Source organism: Juglans microcarpa x Juglans regia, chromosome 1D (genome assembly GCF_004785595.1).
Source record: "Juglans microcarpa x Juglans regia isolate MS1-56 chromosome 1D, Jm3101_v1.0, whole genome shotgun sequence".
Lineage (NCBI taxonomy): Eukaryota > Viridiplantae > Streptophyta > Magnoliopsida > Fagales > Juglandaceae > Juglans > Juglans microcarpa x Juglans regia.
Window position 1 is genome coordinate 42,044,976 of NC_054594.1, and position 23,061 is coordinate 42,068,036.

Genomic DNA, 23,061 nt, shown 5'->3' on the forward strand with positions numbered 1-23,061 from the left:
TCTTTTTGGGGGGGGAGATATACCAGCTTGCATGCGTTGTCAAGATTCTTGGGGAGATGATGAAGTACTGCATGGAATTTATATATATTATAATCTTGTATGATTGGCATCCAATTTAAGATTCTTTTTTCATTGTTTGCTTTCTTCGATTTCGAAATCAGTGTTGTTCATTCAGCCAAAAAAAAAAAAAAAGTACTGTTGGAATAAGAATTAATGATCTCATTTACCAGGTTCCTGTACTAAATCCTAGATATTGTAGATGTCATACAGAAGAAGAAAACCCAACCATGCACGTTGCTTGAAAACCTCATGTCCACGCAAATCCTAGATTAATGTCAGAATTCGAAAATAGATCAGGCCCAAAGGGAAAGGCAGTATTTCGAAATGTTGTATGAGTTTTTTATTTTTAGTTTTGCTGTTTATAATTATATAAAATCCAAAATAATAATATTTCTTTATCCTAATACAGATTGAAATCATTAGTATATTTGGTGCAAAATTTTGAAATAAAAATTCTATTTATCGTCTCCTACACCACACACCAACATATATTAAACACACATATATTGATGTGTAAATATATAAATATGTGTTTAAATAATCACATGTTGGTGTATTGTGGGGATAATAAATAACATTTCTCATTTTGAAATGATTATTGGGCTGAAGGGGTAATGAACTAGTACTCTACGTTTGAAAATAGAGTTGTGTTATTTGACGATCTTTACACCACACACTATTCACATGATATAACTTGATTTATAAGATTTAATTTTTAAGGTATATCCAAAAGGTTGTCGTAAGGTATATCTAGAACCCAGTTAGTTTGTTTTACAGTTTGATTGAAGCTTGCTATTGATACGTGATGTCATAGTGTTGGAGCAATTTTGGATCCAGAAAGTACTTTCTACTTGTACTAAAACCTTGTTTAAGTTAATCTCAGATAAGGCTTCTGAATAATTTTACATAGATGTGTTTAAGTTATATATCCCTCGTTGGAAATGAATTTGATCGTAAGTGGTTTCTACATCTCTGTGATAGTCTCGGAAAGTCCCATGAATGGGGTGGGGGCATGGCTCGCACCATGATGGATGACTTTTCAGGTGGGAAATACTACTAAAGTTAACCTTCCGACGATCATATATGAGCAGTTTGGTCACCCCAACAAAAAGCTATTATACAGAGACAAATATCCCAAACCAAAATCCAACTTTTTCTTTTTCTGAGGTTGGAATTCGGTTAATACTGAAATGAATATGCGTGCCGTTATTACATGAAAAAGCGCCGTCATTTTGCTGCATGAATCCATCACGTAAAAAAGATGTTTCCTTAAAAGACCTAGCGGAAGGAAAAGAGGAGACCAAGAACACAAGTTCACATGGCAAAGACCGCAAATGTTTCAAGCCCACATGATGTACCGTTTAATCGAACGAAAAATGAACTCTCTTTGTGCTGATTTGAAGTCGCTAGAATCGGCATTCGAAATTGGATGGTTGTAGTTTCTGGTAATCATTCGAGTACGGTTCATAAAAGAAAAGAAAATTTTGAGCACCATGGGAGAAATTGCATGCAAAATCTGGCCCTGAAAATGACTAGATAAATGCAAACATTGATATGCATTTCTCACCTTTTCTTACAATGCTGTACTACCTAATTGTACAAAATTTCACTAATCACCATATATCCATCCCCCCCCCCCCCCCCCCCCCCCCCCCCCCCCCCCCCCCCCCCCCTCTCTCCCAAAATCAAGCCGGTTGCATACATTGCAGCAATCCTAACGTACCACAATCTTTAGAACCACTATAATAGGTGAAACATATAGTAAGGCTGTGCCATTCACCCTAGAAGAACACTCCCAGTACTAAAATGAGTTGACCCAAATGCAGAAGAATCCTCTACTGATAAACCACCAATGCTGGGAATTCAAAACTCTGATCAGCTCTGAAGAACTATTCCAGGCTAAACCTCTGGTTCTTTTTGTTCTTCTGTGCCAAAAAGGTAGGAGTGACGCACTAGAAAAGGTCCAGGTCACTCACCTCTCTCTCCCTCTCTTACCACGCCAAAAACCTTTTTGCCAACACAAATGGTTCTCAAGAGCTGTTTCGAACACATATCCTGTGCCTGTGTGGCATTCTTCACCCGACTGGCTCTTACCCAAGCAGGTTCCTGCCAGAAACAAAGTTCATACTCTTTGATCTCTCATATAAACCCAAAAATGTTATTTCAACTGACAAATATTCCAATCTTATGAAGAAAAGTGGAAAGAAGATTCTTTACAAAAGAGACTCACCTCAGGGACAAAGCGGGAGACTCCAAACTTGATCAACAGGAGGATATGTTCCATGACCAGAATTGCTGCAAGTCCAGGCTCTATACTCCAATTCCCCTCCTGATCATATAACCATACTAGAAGTGCACAGTTTGTGCAGATCGACAACACTATCAGGAACTGAAATATGAAGAGATCCTGAATCAGTAGGGCATCAGTACAAAAGTAGATAGGAAACTGGTGATTTCTTAGCTTGTGTAAAATTGACAAAATGAGGAAGTTTGGGGAATAATGGACCTATGAAACAATGATTTATGCATTCTGAATTTAAAGATATTTATATAAAAAGTTATGAATGTTGATGTTAGAACCCAACAGTCTTATATCCTGATGTTCATGCCCAGTTTATGCTTTCCCAAGTCTTCTGAATGAAGAAGGGGCAAGGGGAGGTGTTTTTTTTATCCAAAAGCATGCAAACTAAAATACTTTTCTTGTTCAAGGATTTAAGTACCTGGAAAATGTTTAGCCAAGCTCCAATTGTAGTGGCAGCACGAGGGACAGGCCTTTTAAACATGGTAAGCAGCTTTAATGCATCAGTTTTGATTTCTGTAATGTTGTTCTGCATTGCGTGGAACTTAATCACTCACTTTACTAAGAACCAAAACCAACTTAAAAAGGGAAAAAATGGTGGGGGTACCACTAAAAGCATTATATACCAAAGCAGCAAAGGCAAATGCGAGAGGGAATGCACAAGCAAACATCATGATCATTCCAAACTGCAATGCCAACTCCAAAAAATCTGCAGGTGGATTTTGAGTTTAATCAGTCAAAGAAATGGACAATCTCTAAAATCTCGTGGTTGTTTAAAAGAAAAAACAAGAAAATGAACCTATACAGTTCTAATTTCCAAGTGTACCAACCACACAAGTTATTCTGTCAACATCAAATCAACAAGCGAGCATTATCATTGAGAAAATTATGGAAAAAGAAAAGGAAAGACCCAAAATATCCAGCACATGAAGTAAATGTTTCATCAACCCTATCCAGTTTGGCAACCTAGCTCAATTCAGACTCCTCTCCAGAAAAGTAATGTCTTTTTACAAATATATTATCATCTTTCTAATATTTTGAAAACAAAATAATTTGCTTCGAATTCCATTTGACTCCAAATGCACTATAATCTTGTCTACAGTTATATATATGAATGAGAATATTACCATCAAACAGGCCATCCTCAAGCTCCTCGCCAATGCTTGCTGAATAAGAAGATTTCATGTACTCTTTCTCTACCCTAGTAGTGAACTGAATCTTTCTTGTTGACGATCCTTTTTCACGTTTCTTCTTGTCTCTTGATACAAGAAGGATGCATCAGCCCATGTTCAGGTAACGTGCAAAGAAGGTAAAATTAAGCATTAACCACAAACGCAAGGGACCAACAGATGACACATACAGAAGAAACTTACCGTACTCTGTATTTTTTGTAGCTGTACTTAAGATAGGGTAAAGTATTTTCCAACAAATTTTCAAACACCTGTATAACATTTCCAAATCAAGAGCATATACAGGGCCCAGAAGTAGCAAAATAAAATTCAAACGAACAAAAAGAAAAAAGAAAAATCTGTTTCACCTGAGACACAAGGAGACGCTGAATCAAGACTTGACGAAGAGTCAAAAAATTGCGGTGCAAGAGGGCATGATAGAAAATTCCAATATATGACTGCATGAAGTAAAGACCAAAGACCTGCAAGAGCAATTATGGTCTTGAACTGCATGAAATAAATACCCTCACAAGGGACAGTAAAAGCCTGAGGGGACCTGTTAAAATTCTAGTCAATACCTTGTAGACCAAGCTGTCAGCCCTTTTTTCTGTGGTTTCATTGTTTTCACGCTTAATGAGCTTGACCGATATCTTACCACACACCCTTGTAAAATGCTGAATGGAAAGAATATAAAAGGCTGTCAGCCCAAACCTGAAAAACAGAAACAGAAGATAGTGTCATCTTCATGCAACTAATGCGTGAAGTGAGATCTTCATGCTATTAATACAACACAAAAAAGTGGAAAAAAAAAAATGTTTACTATGAAAAGTTGGGGAAAATCACTCGTTAGGATTTATACATCTACTCCCTTCATGTGGAGAGCCTAAACCTAGATTGAAATGATTTGACAAGGATAGTTGAAGAGAACTTGATAGCAACTTATAAATTATAATAATCTGCATTTACATGAAAAGGAATTGACCGATGGCTACTGTTTTGGACCTTACCCTGACAAACCTTCTAAATCTTTCTCTTTCTTTTATAACAGGAGGTTAAACACCTAGCTCTTTTCCTCATCTATCAATTTACTAAGTTATGCACTAGAGCAATATGATCTAGAAGTTGATACTGGGCAAGTGTTTTAATCTACTATGACATAGCCACAAGGTGCTCCATGGACCCTTTTGACCTTACGAAACCTTTGCTGTTCTTGAAATTGATGTATTTTTTGGTGCATCTCAGTATGTTTTATTTATTTATTTTTTTATAAGAAAGACAGTTTTATTAATATGAATGAAATAGGTAATGCCCATGTACACAGGAAGTATACAAAAGAAACACCTAAATACATTTTAAGAAGCAGAAAACGACAACAATCTCAGTATATTTTATATTTCAATCATAAAATTATAAACGTTATTACTTTATGTCTTACATTGAACATTTTACTTATTACTCAATTAATCAAAATTTACTCTATTTCAAATCACGCAATCAGTTCATTGGTCGGTACTAAACTAAGAGACATTCCAGTATTTATATTTCACCATTGGAAGGCCTTTTCTATTAATTTTAAAAGAAGAAAGAAAGATATTATTTATTCTATCAGTTTATTGAAATACCCTACAAAATAGGAAATAATCTTAGAATTGTATAGATGCACTTATATTTTTCAACCAAAGGAAGCTTCATAGAGGTGGTTTGTGGTAGCATCATCATCTTACATGGATATGGAAAAGTTGAGACAAGAAAATGATTGTATTGAATTATTTATTAAAATGAGTTGATGCGATCTTAAATTCAGATAAACACACAATGAAGGTATGAGAGAGCTAATCTACTAGATATGGCCATGGGATTAAGGACTAGAAGAAAACTTAGGTACCAAGAGAACAATCGAAATAATTCCTTTCAATAAGTTGAAAAAAAATCATACATGCAAATGACCAAGATTCTTACTTCATAATATCAGACCCGATAACCTCGTAAAGATGAGCATAGGCCAACTCAAATGGCAACTGAAGGCATATAATACTCAAGATGAATATAGAATCATTTCTGAATCTCATAAGATATCCAAACCACTCATTTTTTTGGTACACTTCTTTCTCATTTGTGTTATCAGTCCCCCATTTTCTTAATAGTTCCCCAGGTGACTGTAGGGAACTCCACTCCATGCCTAGAAGTTTATATCCCGGGTCAACTGCAACTGAATAACTAATCTGCCATCTACAAAGTGAAACCCAAACAGAATGAAAGGAAGGGCACCAACATATAATTGACCAAACAAAAAGGAAAATACAGGAATGTGAACCTAATAACCAATGTGTAGTTGACCAACCTGGCTAATAGGGCAGAGTTTTTTCGTTTCCAGAACTGGGAAAAGATTACAGCCCATAATATTATGCCTATGAAGAAAACAGGAAGCACCAATAACCGCAACGACCTGAAAAAGACATTTAAGCAAGCACTTTATTTATTTACAAGCAATATTGTACCACATTCCAAACTAGAATAAAATTAACACCCTGCCGAGGCATTAAGAGGTAGAGTATCCAACCCAAAATCAATTAGCTGTAAAGCGATAGCAAACGCAGCTGGGAAGAGCATCCATTGCGTAAACATTCCAAGGAAAGCAAAGTAAATTGCAATCTACACAGTATTAATACCTCTTTGGAAGTTAGCAAATCATATCAAAATAACTGAAAAAAAGAAGAAGAAACTAATACTGCAGTTACACTTACCTTTGTCCCAAAATATGAATAAATTTCATCGATTGGCTGGTTCGTAAGGTTCCACCAGTGCAGCGCCCAACTTTTAAGGAGATTCTTCCTCTTTACTTCATCTATCAACCAAAAGTCATCTCAGTATCTTACTTTGGAATTAAGGTGAGATCAGTGAGCACACGATTTGGTGATAAGCTAACATACCATGCAAAGGAAAGACTTGTTTTACAAAATCCTCTGATTCCAATTTCTGAACTATATTTTCACCAGCTTTCCAATGGTACTCATTTCCTTCAAATTTCAATGTTACAGTTGACTGGCTCTTGTTCACCTGCAAAGTTCAGTAAGTACGTCGGCTCACTGAGACAAAACCGATGACAACTAATAAAACTGAAGTACAAAGACAAACATTGATGATGGTTGATTGAGATGTAAGAAATACTCAGATTGGATAGGATTTAAAAAGAAAATAGAGTGAATTTTTTTTTTTTAAAAAAAAAAGACCTTTTTGGTGAAATCAATTGCCTCTACATATTAAAATCATACCTGCCGATTCATAGACACAAAAATTTAGGAATTTTTTTTATGGACACTTTTTTTGCAATCTCAACCGCCTCCACATATTAAACTTATATCTGCCTATTTGTAGAGGGAAAAAATCTATGAATCTAAGCGGTAAGAAAAGATCACGAGAATACGATAAATCGGTATATATACAATGACTCACAATCCCATATATCAAGTGATGGTAGCAATGAAAACGCTCACACCAGCTGAACAATGAACCATCAGGCTGTCTCACAAAAGCTTGAACCTCCTCCCATTCAAATTGTAAATCCATCCCTGAAACATAGTAAGTAAATACATTCTCTCTACTAGAAAATAAAAACTGTACATTTTTTCAAAAAAAAAAAAAAAAAAAATAGTGAAAGAATATAAGAACTTATAAAAGAAGACAAGCAGAAACATGCCAAATGAGACGAGAAAATAGAAACTGCATGGTAATTACCAATATGAGTCCTTTTCCTTAACTGTAACTCGGCAGCAGCCCTCCCCAAAGTCTCCAAAGGTGCTGCCAGCTGAAATAAAGAGATCGACTTAATTTACTTCAGGCCAGCCAGAAGGAGGATACAGTAAAATAATGTAAAAGGAAAGAATGTCCGATTGTGTGAAATTTCTCTACTCGGCAAGAAGCCATAAAATACAAAGTTTTTTTTTTTTTTTTATTCTTACTCAAAGGTTTTCTCTCCATACACTTTGCGATTAGTTTCTTTTTTCTTTTTTTCTTCTGTCTCTATTTCCCTCCTTTTGATTCCGATGGTGGTTACGGGTGTTTGACGGTGCATTCTAAGGCAATATTGTTTGAGGTGTCAAGGGACGGTAGGTATGTGCAACTTATAGAGGAGGGATGGAAAGTTGTAAAAAATATGAGCTTGGGGCTAGGGACAGTACGATGATTCTCTAAAGCCTTGGAGGAGTGTCTGAAGGTTTTGGGAAAGGGTTTCTATGGATGGGGACAGGGGTTATATTGCACAACGCTGCACCAACTCCAGGGGAGAATACATGGCATTGGTGGAGTATTTTTTTTTTGGGGGGGGGGGGGGGGGGGGGGGGGGTGCGTCGGAGTTTCATCTTTATACCAGGGGACAAAGACGGAGTGGGTTGGAGAAAACTTGTGGTGGTGTTGAAGGAAGCTAGAAGTGTTGAAGGTTCCGTGTGGCTATTACCACCAGCAAAGACGTCGCAAACTTCAAACTTTTGATCGTACAGGGAGGTTCTCCAAGGGAGCAAAGAGATGGAGAGGCCTCGAGATGTGAAGTGCGCAGCGACAGCAAATCTATCGAGATCTGGTGGAGCCACTTTTATGGTTGGTGCTCAGTTACGGGAAGGGGGAAGTAGAGACATTGCTGGGCTGAAAGAGGAAAACTTGCTGCAGATTTTGTTTGATATGGAGATTCAGCTGGGAGAGCTGACTGATAAGATGTGTTGGTTAAAATGGTGCGTCAAAGTAAAAGGACAGGTGGGCTTGGGCTTGGGCTTGGGCTTGGGCCAGGGTCGGGGAGTGTTTGCTAAAGAACCAAGAGACAGGGCTTCAACCCAGCCCAATGAGCCCATCGGTAACGCAATGCAGAAGGGAAAGGGAAAGATTCAGGGCCATGAAGATGGGCTTCAACCCAAGGGGAGGGGTTTGGCCCAAAAGAAACCAGGCCCTGTCTGGAGAAGGACCCAGGCGGAAGCTGGCCCATCGGTGGGTGGGGTCGTGCCACTGTTCCTGGCGAGGACTCCGGCAACCTTGCCAAAGGTTTTCGTTCCTTCGGCGGAGGCTACGACGCCGGCAATAACTTCAATAGTGCATTGCGCCCTCAGAACGTGCAATAACGACGTGGTATTTGCCCCAAATGCATCGGAACCTACATAGAAGGGTGCGATGGTGGTCGCCGGCACATCTACGACGTCAAAACAGGGGATTAGCTCACTAGGGATTGAGAACCCACCCGTTGGGGCCATTCCCATGTGTGGGCTATTTCAGGATACAACTATGGTGGTAGCACAGACCTCTTCATTGGTTGTCGGCGACCCCCTAGGCATAATTCAGGTAGTGGTTGGAGAAGTCTTTGCTAGGCAGAAGCATACAACAGTCAATGGAGAACTCTTGGCTGGGCAAACGTAGACGCAGTTAGCACAGTCAGCACCTGGAGAAGTCTTTGTTCCAAACAGTGATGTCCTAGCACCATTAACTTTAATGGAATCTGGAGAAGCAGGCCTTGACAAGAAAAAAGAGGAGCTTCCTGTGAAGGGGCCAGAAGGGGTGGATATGCAGCTGGTTATCTGTGAAGGGGAGTGCATCGATGGGGGAGATGCTGAATCTATATGCATGCTCTCTCCTAGTCCCAACTCAGAGCGGTTTATTTCGATTTGGTGTTCAAGAAAGTGGAGGAGATGCAAGCCTGCGTTGGGGTGTCTTGTATAGGCTTTGAAGAGCAGTTCAGGTTTCTTCTTGTGGTCATTGAAGATGGTCGATCAAAGTCTGCCACAAAGAGAGATAGAGAACTTAAAAGGCTTAAATGCTCTATAAATTATGAAGTGAAGGAGGGGAGTGGTGGAAGGGATAGAATGAAAGGAAGAGGTGTTACCATTGTCTATGAAACCTAAGATCCTCTATTGGAATGTGCGGGGGCTTAATCATCGCAATAAATGCCTTCGCATAAAATCTTTATTGTGAATGTGGAAGTCTGATGTGGTGTGTTTTCAAGAAACAAAATTGAGGGTCGTCGATAGAAGACTTATTTGCAGCTTGTGGGGGTGTTCGTATGTGGGTTGGTCTTACTTGGCTTCGGTAGGAGTGTCTGGTGGTGTCCTCTTAATGTGGGATAAAAGAGTGTGTTGGGACTTTTTCGGTTGCTAGTCTATTTAAAAATGTAGTAGATGCGGCGTGGGAGTGGGCTTATGTAGGCATTTATGGGCCAAATTTGGATAGAGAGAGGAGAAGGCTTTGGAAGGAGTTGGCGGGCTTACATTGTTTATGGGACGTGCCGTGGTGTATGGGAAGGGAATTTTCACATCTTTATAGCCATGGAGGAGTTCTCCGAGTTGGTGTTTGATTTGGACCTTATGGATCTTCCCCTTGTTGGGGGCGAGTTCACATGGTCCAATAGTCGAGATTGGATAGGTTTCTTGTTTCTCCTTCTTAGGAAGCCCACTTTCCGGAGCTGTGTCAGAAGAGGCTGGCCTGGGTTTGTCCGGATCATTTTCCTATTTTGTCAGATTGTGGTGGCATTCATAGGATCGCCAGTATTTCAAGTTTGAAAATATGTGGTTAGCAGTGAACGGTTTTGCTAAGAAAGTTCATTATTGGTGGTCTTCTTATCAGTTCACAGGTACCCCTAGCTTCATTCTTGCAGATAAGCTTAAAGCTTTAAAGCAAGATCTAAGGAGGTGGAACTTGGAAGTTTTTGGCTCTTCCATAGAGTGGCCAATTCACATAGGTGCAACAACACTATTGAGACACTCAAGACAGGTAACCAAGTTCTTTCTTCCCCCCTGAATTAGAGAACCATATTGTGAATTATTATGGGAACCTGCTCACGGAGCCAACCTGTTGGAGGCCGAAGCTCGATGATTTGCCTTTTGAGTCTATTGATATGCAGAGTGCAAGCTGGTTGGAAAGACCTTTCGAAGAAGATGAGGTGCGTAAGGTCATTAACAGTATGGCTAAAGACAAAGCGCCTGGGCTGGATGGGTTTTCGATGGGGTTCTTCCAACATTGTTGGGAGATTGTGAAATGTGATGTTATGCAGGTCTTTCTTGAATTCCATGCCTTCCAAAAGTTTGAGAAGTGCCTCAATGCGACGTTCATAGCCCTCATACCGAAGAAACATGGGGCGATGGAAGTCGAGGATTTCCGTCCTATAAGCCTGGTGAGTGGGGTTTACAAAATTATTTCGAAGGTTCTTACCAAGCAGTTAATCTTGGTAATGGAGCAAATTATTTCAAAACCTCAAAATGCCTTTGTTCAGGGGAAGCAGATACTTGATTCAGTTCTTATTGCCAATGAGTGCTTGGATCATAGGTTGAAGGAGGGCACACCAGGCATTCTATGCAAGCTTGATATGGAGAAAGCATATGATCATGTAAATTGGGATTTCCTCCTCCTTTACTTACTTGGGAGGTGTGACTTTGGTGATAGGTGAATTTTATGGATTTGATATTGTGTAACTACTGCTCACTTATCAGTGTTAGTTAAGTTTCTTTAATAGTTCACGCGGATTGCGGCAAGGAGACTCATTGTCTCCATTTCTTTTCATTATTGTTATGGAGGCATTTCGCAGAATGGTGAAGGCAACTGTTGAGGGTGGTTTTCTAGCTGGATTTTCGGTGGGTAATGATACTAACGACTCTGTCATGATCTCACATCTTTTATTTGCAGATGATACACTTCTCTTCTGTGAAGCGGAGTTGGGCCAAATTCAAGCTCTACAAGCACTCTTGTTGTGCTTCAACGCCGTGTCGGGGCTTAATGTAAACCTTGATAAATCTAAGATGGTGGCGGTGGGTGTGGTGCCTCGAATCAGTAGTCTAGCAAATCTCTTGGAGTGTAAAGTGTCTTCTCTGCCTATGAAATATTTGGGCTTCCCTTGGGGGTGACTTTCAAAGTTAAAGCTATTTGGGAAGGGGTTATCGAGAAAGTGGAGAAAAGGTTGGCTGGGTGGAAACAGTTGTATCTATTGAAAAGGGAAGAGGGGGGGGGGGGGGGGGGGCTCACACTGATCACAAGCACTTTATCTAATCTCCCGACCTATTTCTTATCTCTATTTCTATTGCCTGCGGGGGTGGCAAATAGGATCGAGAAGTTATTTCGGGTTTTCCTATGGGGTGGTCTGGGGTAGGAAAACAAATTCTATCTTGTTAATTGGAATAAAGTTTGCTCCCCAATCTCGAGTGGAGGATTGAGTGTGCACAATTTGAGGACCTTCAATAAAGTGTTATTGGGGAAATGGCTATGGATGTATCACTTGGAGGGGGAGTTATTGTGGAAGGAAGTTGTTGACTCTAGACACGGAGGTGCTTGAGGTGGTTGGTGTACTAATGTAGTGAGGGGGGTATGGTGTGGGTTTGTGGAGATATATTGGGGGGCTGACAGTGTTTCGAAAACAATATCCGTTTTGTGGTTGGACAGGGCACTAGAATCAGGTTTTGGTAGGATGTTTGATGTGGAGAGCGCTCTTTGAAGATGGCATTCCCAGCTCTCTACAGTATTGCAGCTAATAGGGAGGTTTCGGTAGCGGATTTGCTTGTGTTTGCCCATGGTAAGTGGAATATACTATTCACTCGAGATAACCATGATTGGGAACTGTCTACTGTTTCAGAAATTTTCAGCTTAATATACTCCTCAAGAAATATAACAGCACAAGGTGATAGGATACAATGGAGGTCCAGTGGCAGCAAGAGGTTCACAGTTAAGGCATATTATAAAATATTGGCTTCACAAGGTAATGTATCTTTCCCGTGGAAAAGCATTTGGAGGTCTCGTGTACCTTCCAAAGTGGCTTTCTTTGTGTGGACTGTTGCCCTTGGGTATATTCTAACCACGGACAACTTAAGGAAGATGGGTCTCATTGTGATGGATTAGTATTATTTGTGCAAAAAAATTTCCTTTTACTTAAAAAAAAAAAATTATTTGTGCAAAAAATATGGAGAATCAGTGGACAATCTATTATTGCGTTGTGAGATAACAAGAGGGTTGTGGAATGGGATATTTAGTAGAGTGGATTTTGCTTGGGTTATGTTGTCAAAGGTGGTTGATCTACTTGCTTGCTGTAAAGGTATCCAAGGGTGTCCCCAGGTGGCAGCAGCATAGAAGATGATCCCGTTGTGCATTATGTGATGTATTTGGACGGAAAGGAATGCACGGTGCTTTGAAGATAGGGAACGAACAATGGCGGAGATTTAGAATTTTTTTCTACATACTTTACTCCTATGGTTTTCAGCCATTGTCCTTAATGGAAACAATGTACATGATTTCTTATCTCTAATTTAGCGTTTTTAGAATGTATTTAGGCTTTTCTTCTGTATACTCCCTGTGTACATAGGTTATGCCTACTTTCATTCATATCAATGAAACTTACTTCCTACTTATAAAAAAAAAAAAAAAAGCCATAAATGCCTAAAGTAAAGACTCCAAACAACATTTCTCTGCTTCCCTCTCTTAGGTTAAAGAAATATGTGGAAGATTCTTTTCATCAACGCCACTGCAAGTAACGCTTAACTATTACGTCAGCAAGACACGAACGTGTAAATGAGTAGATCCAAATAATTTTTCTTCCTAATTAGCCACACCCACGAACCAAAAACTGAAAATTCTTCAAAAACTTGAAACTCAGTCATAAGATTCAATAACATGACGCAATGTAAAGGCATGAGTCGGCACATGGCATAAGAAAGATTAATTAAAAAGAGTGAATCGACTTGACGAGGAATATAATTGTAGGGGACTATGAAGACAATTAAAAACCAAACCTTGATAAACTCATCAGCAATGCCTTGGACTCTCTCAACAATCAAACCCGCTTTCCTGAACTCATCAACAAGAACCCCCACGCAATCACAATCCTCGTTTTCTTCGTTTGCACTCCTCTTCGGAACTACAACCCCGATCTCAAAAGCAGTTTGTTCCTCCTCGGGCACGTTCATTTCAAATGCCAGTCACCCACTTCACCCTCGAACCAAAAAAAAAAAAAAAGAAAGAAAGAAACAAGAAAACAAACACCAAGTCTTCTTCTTCAACAAATTGTTCAAAGGGTCTCCGATTATGGTAACCAATGGTGCTTAAATCGAGTAAAGATGTAATCTTTCTCGTCGAATTAAATCAACTTACCAAAAGGGCTCAGATCTTCTGGGATCAAATGTAGATTTAACCAACCAATGACATGGTGTTTCAGACGAAAAAGCTCATGGGTGGGTCTCTGTGTTTAGGATCCAAAAGTTCGCAGCAACCTAACGGACGAATTTCTGACGATACGGCTATTTAGATTATTGACAAGATAACTGCAGTTACTCATACAGAGAGCGAGATAGAGAAAACAGGTGTCTGAGTAATCGAGAATGAGGGAAGAGCTGTTGCGAGGAAGAGACGAAAAGGGAGACAAGGGAAGGAAGCGTGCGCGTGGGTTATGGGTTTGGCGGTTTGTTTTGCATTTTCGGAAGGTACAATGATCGTTTGAATGGAGTCACTGGATACGACTGCCTAGGCACCATGGGTATCCGTACAAAATCAAAATGGCAAATTGACTCTCTATATTTTATTATTCCATTCCCCCTTCTACTTCTATGTAATTTGCAAGATTTCGGGTAAAAGTTGAGCAATCAATCAAAGCATTCAACACAGAGAGGGAATTATGCGGTGAGTGATAAACACCGTTAATTTCTTTTCTTTGGCATCGGGTTCTTTGTGCTAAGAGTCCAACCATTAAATTCGAAGCATTGCGTTGAAGTGGCATAAAAGAATTAATAGCCATGATACATGGACCCCATTGGTACTAAAGCACAACATGGTTGGCACACATGGCGTATGGTGATTGGATGCACTGATGCGGCTTTCTTGAGCTTGATCCTATATCAGGGACTTGGGCTCGAATGTGAGACCGATGGAACTCTAGGGCGGTCAGTCAGCCTCCTTCATCCGTCAAGATTGGTTCTCCAATTAATAATGGTCTTTGGAGTTTTGGTGAAATGAGGATAAGATATTGGTGTACTCATCACATCAAACAGTATTGCACGCACTGTTAGCGTTATGAGTTGTAGTGTATATTATCCACGTATCATAGTCTTTTTGCATGGATTCCCTTCTTCTTTTCTTTTTTTTTTTTTGACAAAATTTGACAAGGATTTGTATCCAATATTCCTAGCGTTATGATGCAGCGTGGGCGCGTCTGCGTGGGCGCGTCTACGTGGGCGCATGGGCAAGGTCGGTAATGTGGAAGTTATGACCAGCCAACCTAGGTCGATAGCTATTAATATGCATGTGACGTCCTTACCTAGCTATTAATGTATGAGAAATGGAATTTGCATTATTTGAATGTGTAGTCTTCGTGTATTTTTTTTTAAAGGTGGATAAATCTGAAAATTACATAAAAAAAAATTATTTTTTTAGTTGTGAGTACCTATATTTTTTCAAATAGAATATACGAAGACGCTTGAAAATGGTATATAATAATACTCTTAATTTATTCTAGTATTTGAATTTTTTTTTTCATTTCTTGTTTTAGGATCAAAATATGTGTTTTGATCCAAATAGGAGAGTTCTACATGGGAGGAGGATTGGTGCATTAATGAATTGACATCCTCTAGAATTTTTTAGGAGTGGCAATATGTGACACGATCCGTTAACCCAACACGAACACGACACGATAAAAGTAGGTTAGGGTTTAACCTTAACGGGTTCGGGTCAAAACGGATTGACCCGTTAAGACACGATAGCTTAACGGGTTGATAACGGGTCAACCCGTTATGACCCGTTATAACTCGTTAAGAAAGTTAAAGTTACAATTATACCCTTATACCTAAAAAATAAAATTTTTGAGATTTTAATTTTGATATTTTTATTGTTTGGATTGTAATTTTGGACTTGTAGTTAGTTTTATATTTTTTATAGATATTGTGATTTAACATATATATAAAATTATGCTAAACTTAACTAGATTAAGAGGGTTAATTTTAGGTTTGTTCAATCCATTTACATAAACGGGTCAAAACGGGTTGACACGACACGACACGACTCGTTATGTTAATGGGTCGTGTTAGGGTTTGAGATATTGACACGATAAGCTTAACGGGTCGGGTTAGGGTTGACCTATATAGTATAATATATATGTCTTGACACGACACGAATACGACCCGTTAACACGATTTGACACCCTAAAATTTTCGTTGTGATTTGAATTTTAAAATGTGAAAAAACATATTAGCTAATAATTTAATTTTCTGAAGCGCTTGCTTGCCCAGTTTGTCAAACTTCATTTTGGAACAATTGTCGTTTATTTTTACAGCTCATCTTATTTAATCATTATAATTTTATCAAATTTTTTATATAAAATAAAATAGACAATTCAATTTTTTTAAATTTTAAAATAAAAATAATATTAAAAAATATATTTAAACAATATTTTATTTAATTTTTTAACTTTAATTTCAACCTAACTCATTATCTCGTCTGAAAAACAAACGAACCAAAGTTGCACAATTAATTAATATATGTACATGCTGTAGGGAGGACTAAGAGTACTGACTCCGAGGAATACATAACATTAAAGTTCATAAAGCAACAAATTTAAGGGCACCACTAGTCCTTTAATTAGTACTACTCGTGATAAGCTTTAGTTTTCGTCGTCTTTGGTGGCCGAAGAACGAGTGCAAGTGAGGAGATGAAGGGCCTTGAGAACCCTTTGAAAGAGTGGTGGAGTTTGGGCACGGGAAAGACGGAAGCCAATGGCGTCAAGGTACCAACCGCTCCGGCCATTGAAGCCGACGATCAATCCTCCATCCATTGACAAAGTAAATGGGGTCCCATCTTCCACCCCAAATGGCCCAAAGGTTCTCTTGTTGCTTTTGAATGCCAGCGATCGGATCACCGAGCTCGTACCCCGCACCACTGGACAATGGTGCCCGCTCACACTCATCAGTCTCTCGTCTGGGTATTGGAGCTTAATCTGCATGGAATCCATTCAAAAATAAAAAAAATAAAAAATACTCTAGCAGTACTTGTTCTATTCTAAAAATTGTTAGCTACTCTTGAAGTATTGATGATGCAATATTTACATCGCATCATGACATATTGTAATAGAAATGACATGATCGTGTGATAAAATAAAAATGAAATTACTCTAGAATTATCTAATAATTTCTTGTTATTTATGACCTCAAAGTTTTTCTGATTACAGCATTCATGTAAAATTCATGAAAAGCATGTAAAAGTATAATTATGGAAAAAGCAAGTCTTTAGATACTTTTATCTTCCGATCAGTGTATCTAATTAATTAATTAATTAATATTATTATTATTATTATTATTATTCTGGAATAGAAAGAATTAATATTGTACACACGATCAGTCGATTATTGAGCTGTTTGTCGTTTAGACACCAATTCTAACAAGAATTCGAGTCAATTACAATATGAAGGCATATTTATTTACTAGTCGAGACGGCCATTTTAATTCACACCAATGTATTACTAATCTTCTAAAAAATGTTGAAGATTATATTTTTCCCTTGAGGGAAATACTAAACCCACAGATGGTGGCCACCGATTCCCTTTTTTATTTTTTTTACTTAATTGTTAAGTAAATATTTTTTTTAATGAATTTATAATTTATATTTATTTTTTAAAAATTTTTAATAGATTTAAAAAATATTTGAAAAAGAGGAAGATAAAAACAGAATTGCCTATTTGGTGGATGTTTCAGTGGCCTCCCTCTATGGGAGTAGCACCACCCATAGAACAAAGAATCATGAAACTAACCTCTGCCGTTTTATTGCCTCCAACACCTCCGTGCTTTTCTGCTGTGAAAGGCTTACGATTGTTATTATAGACCACACGAATTGAATCGATGCAACGGTCATAAACGAGTTTGATTTCTCTCACCCCATTGTAGGTCCCATCGTCCCAGCTGGTCCCACCACTTCCACCCCATGGTCCCATCGATATTAAGCTCTTCTTTTTCCCATTTGCTCGCTCCTTCTCACTTTCCTATAAAACCAATTAACCATTTTCTTATTGAAACCTCGCATCTTTAAATTATCTTCTTATAAAAAAAAAAACTCCTTGAATTTTGATATTTTATTGTCTTTTAAAGATGGGTTTGCACTCATTGACACCATGATCACAGAGTTGAATCTGCAAAAATATGGATATAGTTGCATTCATGAAACTTATAGATATTATACCAAATTATTCTTAGCAATGGATTTTAAAATGTTGTGAAGTGGCATGATTTCTAGAGAGAGAGAAAGTTGAATCTGCAAAAGTATGCATATAGTTGCAATCATGAAAATTGTGAGATATTATACCAAATTATTCTTAGCAACGGACTTTAAAATGTTGTAAAGTGGCATGATTTCGAGCTCCTGCTAAAGATATACAACTTCCTCACGTTAAAAATGGAGATACCGAGTAAATTAAGGTTGGCCCGATGGGGCTCTCGGTTGAAGATGATTTCAATCCTACCTTCTAACGACACAAAAAAAGAATTTTTTAAAGAGCCGTGAAACTCGAGGAAAAGTACAGGAAAAACACGAGGAAAAGTACAGGAAAAAAAAACACTTGCTTACCATATAAATTGATATGACTGGGAACGAGGAACGAAGAGATGCTGACTAGAGAGCTTAACAGGAGCGAAGAAGTGCTACGGGAGAGGCTGTTGTTTGTGGGGGAGAATGATGCCATTTGTGGGGGAGAACGATGCTAAAGTAAAGATAAGGAGTGATAGATCTTAGCAGAATCTGATTCAATTCCCAGCACTCCAACAAAAGACTAGGAATTATGCTTTTGCTTGACATATATTTTGGTTCCAAAGTTTATAATGCTAAAAGATCACTTGCCTTAATTAATTGGGACTTATTTGAAGTAAAACAACCAACTAATCAAAATTGCTCAAAACCCCCTGAAGATCCAGAATATTTTGCATCATCATAGCTAAATAAGCATTCATTTCAAATAAACATAAAAACATCTCGTGAATCTTATATAATTTAATTCAGATTGTAAAGTTCGATCTTTTTACGAATATAACAATTCTCTTGTTAAATTGCAATTCCCAAGTTCAAAAAAGAGTTGAATTTAAAACATTGGTCTTCAGCTTCGTTTCGTACACCTTTTTCTACTCAAGTTCTAAAAAAATAAGGCGACTTCACATTCCACCCCTCAATTATGGTGGGAGGAAATGCCACTTTGCTTAAAATAAAGTGAGCTTTGGCTTCCTACCATGTTCATCAAGATTTCCAAAACAATGCCAAAGTAGTTGTCTGGTACCGCACAGTTGGAGGTGAGTCTAACCAAGTCTTTTTTCTGAGTGACTTCCGTTCAGAGCTCAACCAAGACATCCAGCTAGTTGTCCTTCTATTAGCAGGTCCTTCATACTTGACATCCTTCAGAAAGTGCCGCCAGCATCTATTACTCCGAGTGTTGTATGCGCAGCAGCTTGGATTCTTTTTTCTGTACTTCATCTTTTGATATACCAACTGCAAAAGAAAAGGAATGCAGTTAGAATATGCCCCCCCCAAGAAGAGCCATTTTCTGAGTTTCTTCTTTCATAGTGCATGTTCAGTTAGGCAAAAGTTGTAACATGACATGCTCTGAGAAAAACAATATACACACACACCACACACAAGCTATTGGAGATCCAAAAAATTCATCATTAAGGAGACCAGACTAAGTACTGTATATAATTGAACATTTTTATATGAATTTTTTATAACGTATATTACACTATATATCTAATACTAGAAAACATTATTAACATAAATCAAGAGTCGAAAATTATTATCAATATATTTATGAATTTAAGAATACATTTGTACATTTACAGAAATAAAAAATAAATTGCAAATTACAAATAAGAGCCTTCCTTCTTTAACCAAAAAAAGTGTTAAAGATAACTCAAGGTAATATATTGGTTTTTCCTTCTAGAATTTTTTGGACCAAAATTTTAATTATTAAGAAAAATAATTTCTTATAGGATTTGGGGTTATATGTTAAATTTTAAAAGAAGCCTGAATGATCATTATGATTTGTGTTATTAAGGGGGTTATTTGTGTACTAGAAATCGTTATATTCTTCAATTGATTGCATTTGCTTAGCTCCAATTTTTCAAGTACAGGAAAACTAGCAAACCGATCTTGAAAAACTTCGTCTGTCATGTTGGCATCCACCAACGTCAATCTTTTTAAAGATGCACAAGCAACCAAGTTAATTTCACAGTGTGTGGATTTACTCCCGCAATACCAAAATGTTAGAAGATTTGGAGCAGTAATTTCAACCTTTTCCATTCCATGGAAATGGTGCATCTCAAACCTATCAAGTTTTAGAAGACCCGAAACCTGCAGATCTTTCAAACCTGTGCAGTGTATGAATCTCAAATCCTCAACCAGAGGGCAGCCAGAGATCAAATTACTGATTGCCTGTTGATCAAGGATGACTTGTCGCATATAAAGTTTTTGCAGATGTGGAAGCTTTAAATAACCGCAAGAGTTCAACTTACACCCATATAACCTTAATCCAGTTAATGTCTTTGCAGCAAAAACAGATCGGGGCAATGTTTTTCTTGACAACAAAGTGGAGATCTAGCTCTTTCAGGTGGTTTTTGACTGCCAACTTAATCCACTGATCCATATGAAGGCCCAGTTCTAAATCATAAGAGGTAATACGTAGAACCAATTTACGTATACTTAGTTTTTGCTCAAGGTGTCTCTTCAGAGAATTGTCTACGAAGTCCTTAAAGTTCTCATTCCTCAAATCCAGATTTCCCTCTTCTTGAATATTCTGTTGGTCAAATTTCAAAATGGAGAATGAAGTCCATAGCTCTCTCCACCTTTTGGACAAGATACTGGTTCGAGCTGCATCTTTTGTATTACGAAGGAGAGAGAGGATGTAATGGATGATGTGATCAGGCAACTGGGTGATCAGATTCATGGATTCAACTCTTTGGTGCAGGTTGTTTAAATCTTTTCCACCATGCTCCCTTTTTGGGCCAACACTACCATCAACATTGTTGAAGCTAGTTCTCTTTCGCTTTCTTTGTACACTAGGTGCTTGTGAGACCACATTTATGTTGGTACTCTGATTGACAGCGATGGTTTCTTTTTTCTCGTTCCCAGTAGATAGATTCTTCCTCATACTTTTCTGAAGGACTCCAAGATCTTTCTTATCCACTTCCAGAATGTGCTTGCAGCAGTCTTATGCTAAATTAGAAAAAAAACAAAAACAAAACTTGTTACCTCCTAGTGAAAATAACATTCATGAAAAGATAAAAAAAAAAAAGACAAATCAATTTCCATTAAAAAAATCCCCAATCTTTTTTAAAGAGAGGATTCCGTCTAAACAAACTAATATGATCACAACCCTGAACCTTGCAATTCACACATTCACAATTATCACAGTAACATGGTTAGCCAATCATATAAAATAGAACTTATATAGAAAATCTTACTTAAGTTGCTACTCGGAACTTGGTTTCAGAAACAGATATTTGTATATTGACCCACTTGCCCAAATATTTCAAAGCAAATTTAAATACGTTATACTTTTACATGCTTCTGGCCCCTTAAATCAGATACAAAGCACTGGAAAAACGCCAACCGTATTCAATAGCACCGCCCCCAAAGGGCGGACTCAGCCCAGTCACCTTAATTTAATCTGATGCACCACCCGGCTACCCACCTAAGGGAGTGGACACAGCCCCGTATCCGCTCAGAGCGGACGGCTTTTCACAACCGTATTCATCCGTTCCACCCGCCGCAAATAACATCCCAGATTTAAGATCACTCCGCCTCAAAATAAAACCAAGAATCGAACCCGGGAGAAAAAAATAGAAACCAAAACCAATAACAGGGTCTTCCTATTCTACTCGAAATAAATCTGAGGTACTAACCTTTCGAGATTTATAAACACGGGAGTATTTGCATGAATATCCGCAACAAGGCGTTCCTTTTCCACTCTAAATGAATCTGGAAGTGAGAGACCGAGAGAGTTCAAGAATTATAAAACGGAGGAAGTAACCGGAAAGTATAAACAGGAGAAGAATATACCTATCGAAGCCGTGGTGCGCAAGTATTCGGAAACAGAAACCCTACCCGGCCAGAAATGTTGGCCAGAAATAGGGAAATATTGGCGTAGAAAGAAATCTTGTAAAATTATTTTTATAAAATGGTATTAATAAATTATAAAATTTATTTTATTGTAAGCGAATTTTTTAAGATCATTTTATAGAAATAACATCTCTTGTAAAAAAATATAAAGTAAATTTGGTTTAACAACTCTTGCTACGAGCGAGTTAGGTGCAGCAATTTGGATAATGAATTAAAATGAAATGAGTTGTTATGAAAATTAAAAATTAAATAAAATATTATTAAAAAAATTATTTTTTAATTTATTATTTTAAAATTTAAAAAAATTGAATTATTTATTATATTTTGCATGGTAATTTAAAAAAATTGTAATAATGAGATCAGTGTAATTTTTTGTTAAATATTATAAGGTGATGAGAATTATTTGAAAATAATATTTAAATAATAAGATTTGATTTGTATAATTTGAATTTTAAATTTTTAATTTTTAATTAAATTATGTCATATAATCACTTTATTATATATGTTATTTGTTTTTTTTTTTTTTTGGCAAGTTTATTGCATTAATAAAGATAAAGGTTTTGTACATAGTTGCTTGTACTGTACTATTACAACAAAGTAAATTAAAGAGGAGGATCCTTGTCACTATGAAAATTCACTATGGAAATTCAGTAGACTGGGGAATTGAGAGGGGTATGCTTCCGTAGAGGTTGATGGAGGCTATCCATTGTGCTATGACATGCGTGTATCGATTTTGAGATCGATGATTTATGGTTTATTATTAATTGATAATATATATTATTTTATATTTTATACAATCAATTATAATAAATTTGATAAAAAATTATATATTTACAGTGAATTTTATGCACATAAGTAGCACTGCAGTGAATTTTCTTTAGATTTAACGTTGCTGATAGATGTAAGGGGGGAATGGGAAGTATTGAAAGTTCGAAGGTGTACTTTGATGCAATTATTAGTTTTGGAGGTACATTGTAAATTGAGTGAAAGTTCAAGTAGGTAAAGTGTAATTAACCCTATAACTTGTTCATAAGACGTGGAAATATTTTTCATAGAGTGTGTGAGTATTTTTTATAGGATGTGGGATGTGGAGTGGTGAATAGTGACTGATTAGAATAATTTTTCTTTTAACATAACAAAGCTGATTTTCTTTTCAAATGATAAAATATCAAACTCCATCTTGAATTTATATATATATATATATATAATATAATATACTGTATGATATACATGTTTTTTAAATATTACATATAATCAGGTCATAATGATTAATTGAGTTTGCCGGATCTAATTCAATTAATACCATGTCATAACATAGTTAATATTGTGCACAATCCTAATTTTATTAATTTTGATCGTGTTAAAGAGCCTGTTAAATATTGTCAGCCGTAATATTGACTAGATTATATACTAATAATAACAGATTTTAATATGCATAGATAAAGAGAA

The 23,061-nt window shown here is 37.3% G+C and overlaps 3 protein-coding genes and 1 long non-coding RNA gene across 7 annotated transcripts; all 4 read right to left on the reverse strand.

The window, feature by feature from the left end:
- Positions 1–1,542: 1,542 nt before the first annotated feature.
- On the reverse strand, positions 1,543–14,187 carry LOC121258516 (anoctamin-like protein At1g73020). 4 transcript variants are annotated; one of them, XM_041160060.1, is made up of 17 exons: positions 13,630–14,185; positions 13,272–13,464; positions 7,264–7,333; positions 6,982–7,097; positions 6,459–6,585; positions 6,273–6,373; positions 6,089–6,180; positions 5,870–5,974; positions 5,488–5,757; positions 4,107–4,239; positions 3,897–4,010; positions 3,733–3,800; positions 3,487–3,617; positions 2,986–3,068; positions 2,781–2,888; positions 2,291–2,467; positions 1,543–2,166 (listed from the first exon to the last, which is right to left on the reverse strand). In XM_041160060.1, exons 2-17 carry the CDS (start codon positions 13,443–13,445, stop codon positions 2,029–2,031), a joined length of 2,007 nt encoding a protein of 668 aa, XP_041015994.1. In that variant the 5' UTR covers positions 13,446–13,464; positions 13,630–14,185; the 3' UTR covers positions 1,543–2,028. The 4 variants fall into 4 exon arrangements, with proteins under 4 accessions (XP_041015994.1, XP_041015987.1, XP_041016002.1 ...); XM_041160053.1 differs by having other exon boundaries at positions 13,272–13,471; positions 13,630–14,184; XM_041160068.1 differs by having other exon boundaries at positions 2,291–2,449; positions 13,272–13,471; positions 13,630–14,180.
- A 1,806-nt stretch (positions 14,188–15,993) lies between these two features.
- On the reverse strand, positions 15,994–18,280 carry LOC121261328 (jacalin-related lectin 19). Its single transcript, XM_041163653.1, has 3 exons — positions 18,079–18,280; positions 17,270–17,497; positions 15,994–16,459 (listed from the first exon to the last, which is right to left on the reverse strand). The coding sequence occupies exons 1-3, from the start codon at positions 18,079–18,081 to the stop codon at positions 16,127–16,129; spliced, it is 564 nt and encodes a 187-aa protein (XP_041019587.1). The 5' UTR covers positions 18,082–18,280; the 3' UTR covers positions 15,994–16,126.
- A 1,220-nt stretch (positions 18,281–19,500) lies between these two features.
- Positions 19,501–20,437, reverse strand: LOC121247622 (F-box/LRR-repeat protein 25-like). The gene is made up of 2 exons (XM_041146006.1): positions 20,180–20,437; positions 19,501–20,088 (listed from the first exon to the last, which is right to left on the reverse strand). Exons 1-2 carry the CDS (start codon positions 20,435–20,437, stop codon positions 19,501–19,503), a joined length of 846 nt encoding a protein of 281 aa, XP_041001940.1.
- A 178-nt stretch (positions 20,438–20,615) lies between these two features.
- On the reverse strand, positions 20,616–21,685 carry LOC121262160. Its single transcript, XR_005940050.1, has 3 exons — positions 21,553–21,685; positions 21,396–21,471; positions 20,616–20,706 (listed from the first exon to the last, which is right to left on the reverse strand). It is a non-coding gene; the product is annotated as an uncharacterized LOC121262160 (long non-coding RNA).
- Between the last annotated feature and the right edge of the window lie 1,376 nt (positions 21,686–23,061).

Bases quoted from the DNA above. Each gene is read 5' to 3' on its own strand.
- LOC121258516 (XM_041160060.1), bottom strand. From the start codon at position 13,445: ATGAACGTGCCCGAGGAGGAACAAACTGCTTTTGAGATCGGGGTTGTA. The intron at 5,758-5,869 runs GTTGGTCAACTA...TTCACTTTGTAG, and splicing joins AACTCTGCCCTATTAGCCAG to ATGGCAGATTAGTTATTCAG. The intron at 2,167-2,290 runs GTGAGTCTCTTT...TGTTTCTGGCAG, and splicing joins TCTCCCGCTTTGTCCCTGAG to GAACCTGCTTGGGTAAGAGC.
- LOC121261328 (XM_041163653.1), bottom strand. The intron at 16,460-17,269 runs GTTAGTTTCATG...GATTCCATGCAG, and splicing joins GAGGCAATAAAACGGCAGAG to ATTAAGCTCCAATACCCAGA.
- LOC121247622 (XM_041146006.1), bottom strand. From the start codon at position 20,437: ATGAATCTGATCACCCAGTTGCCTGATCACATCATCCATTACATCCTC. The intron at 20,089-20,179 runs GTTCTACGTATT...TGAAAGAGCTAG, and splicing joins AACTAAGTATACGTAAATTG to ATCTCCACTTTGTTGTCAAG.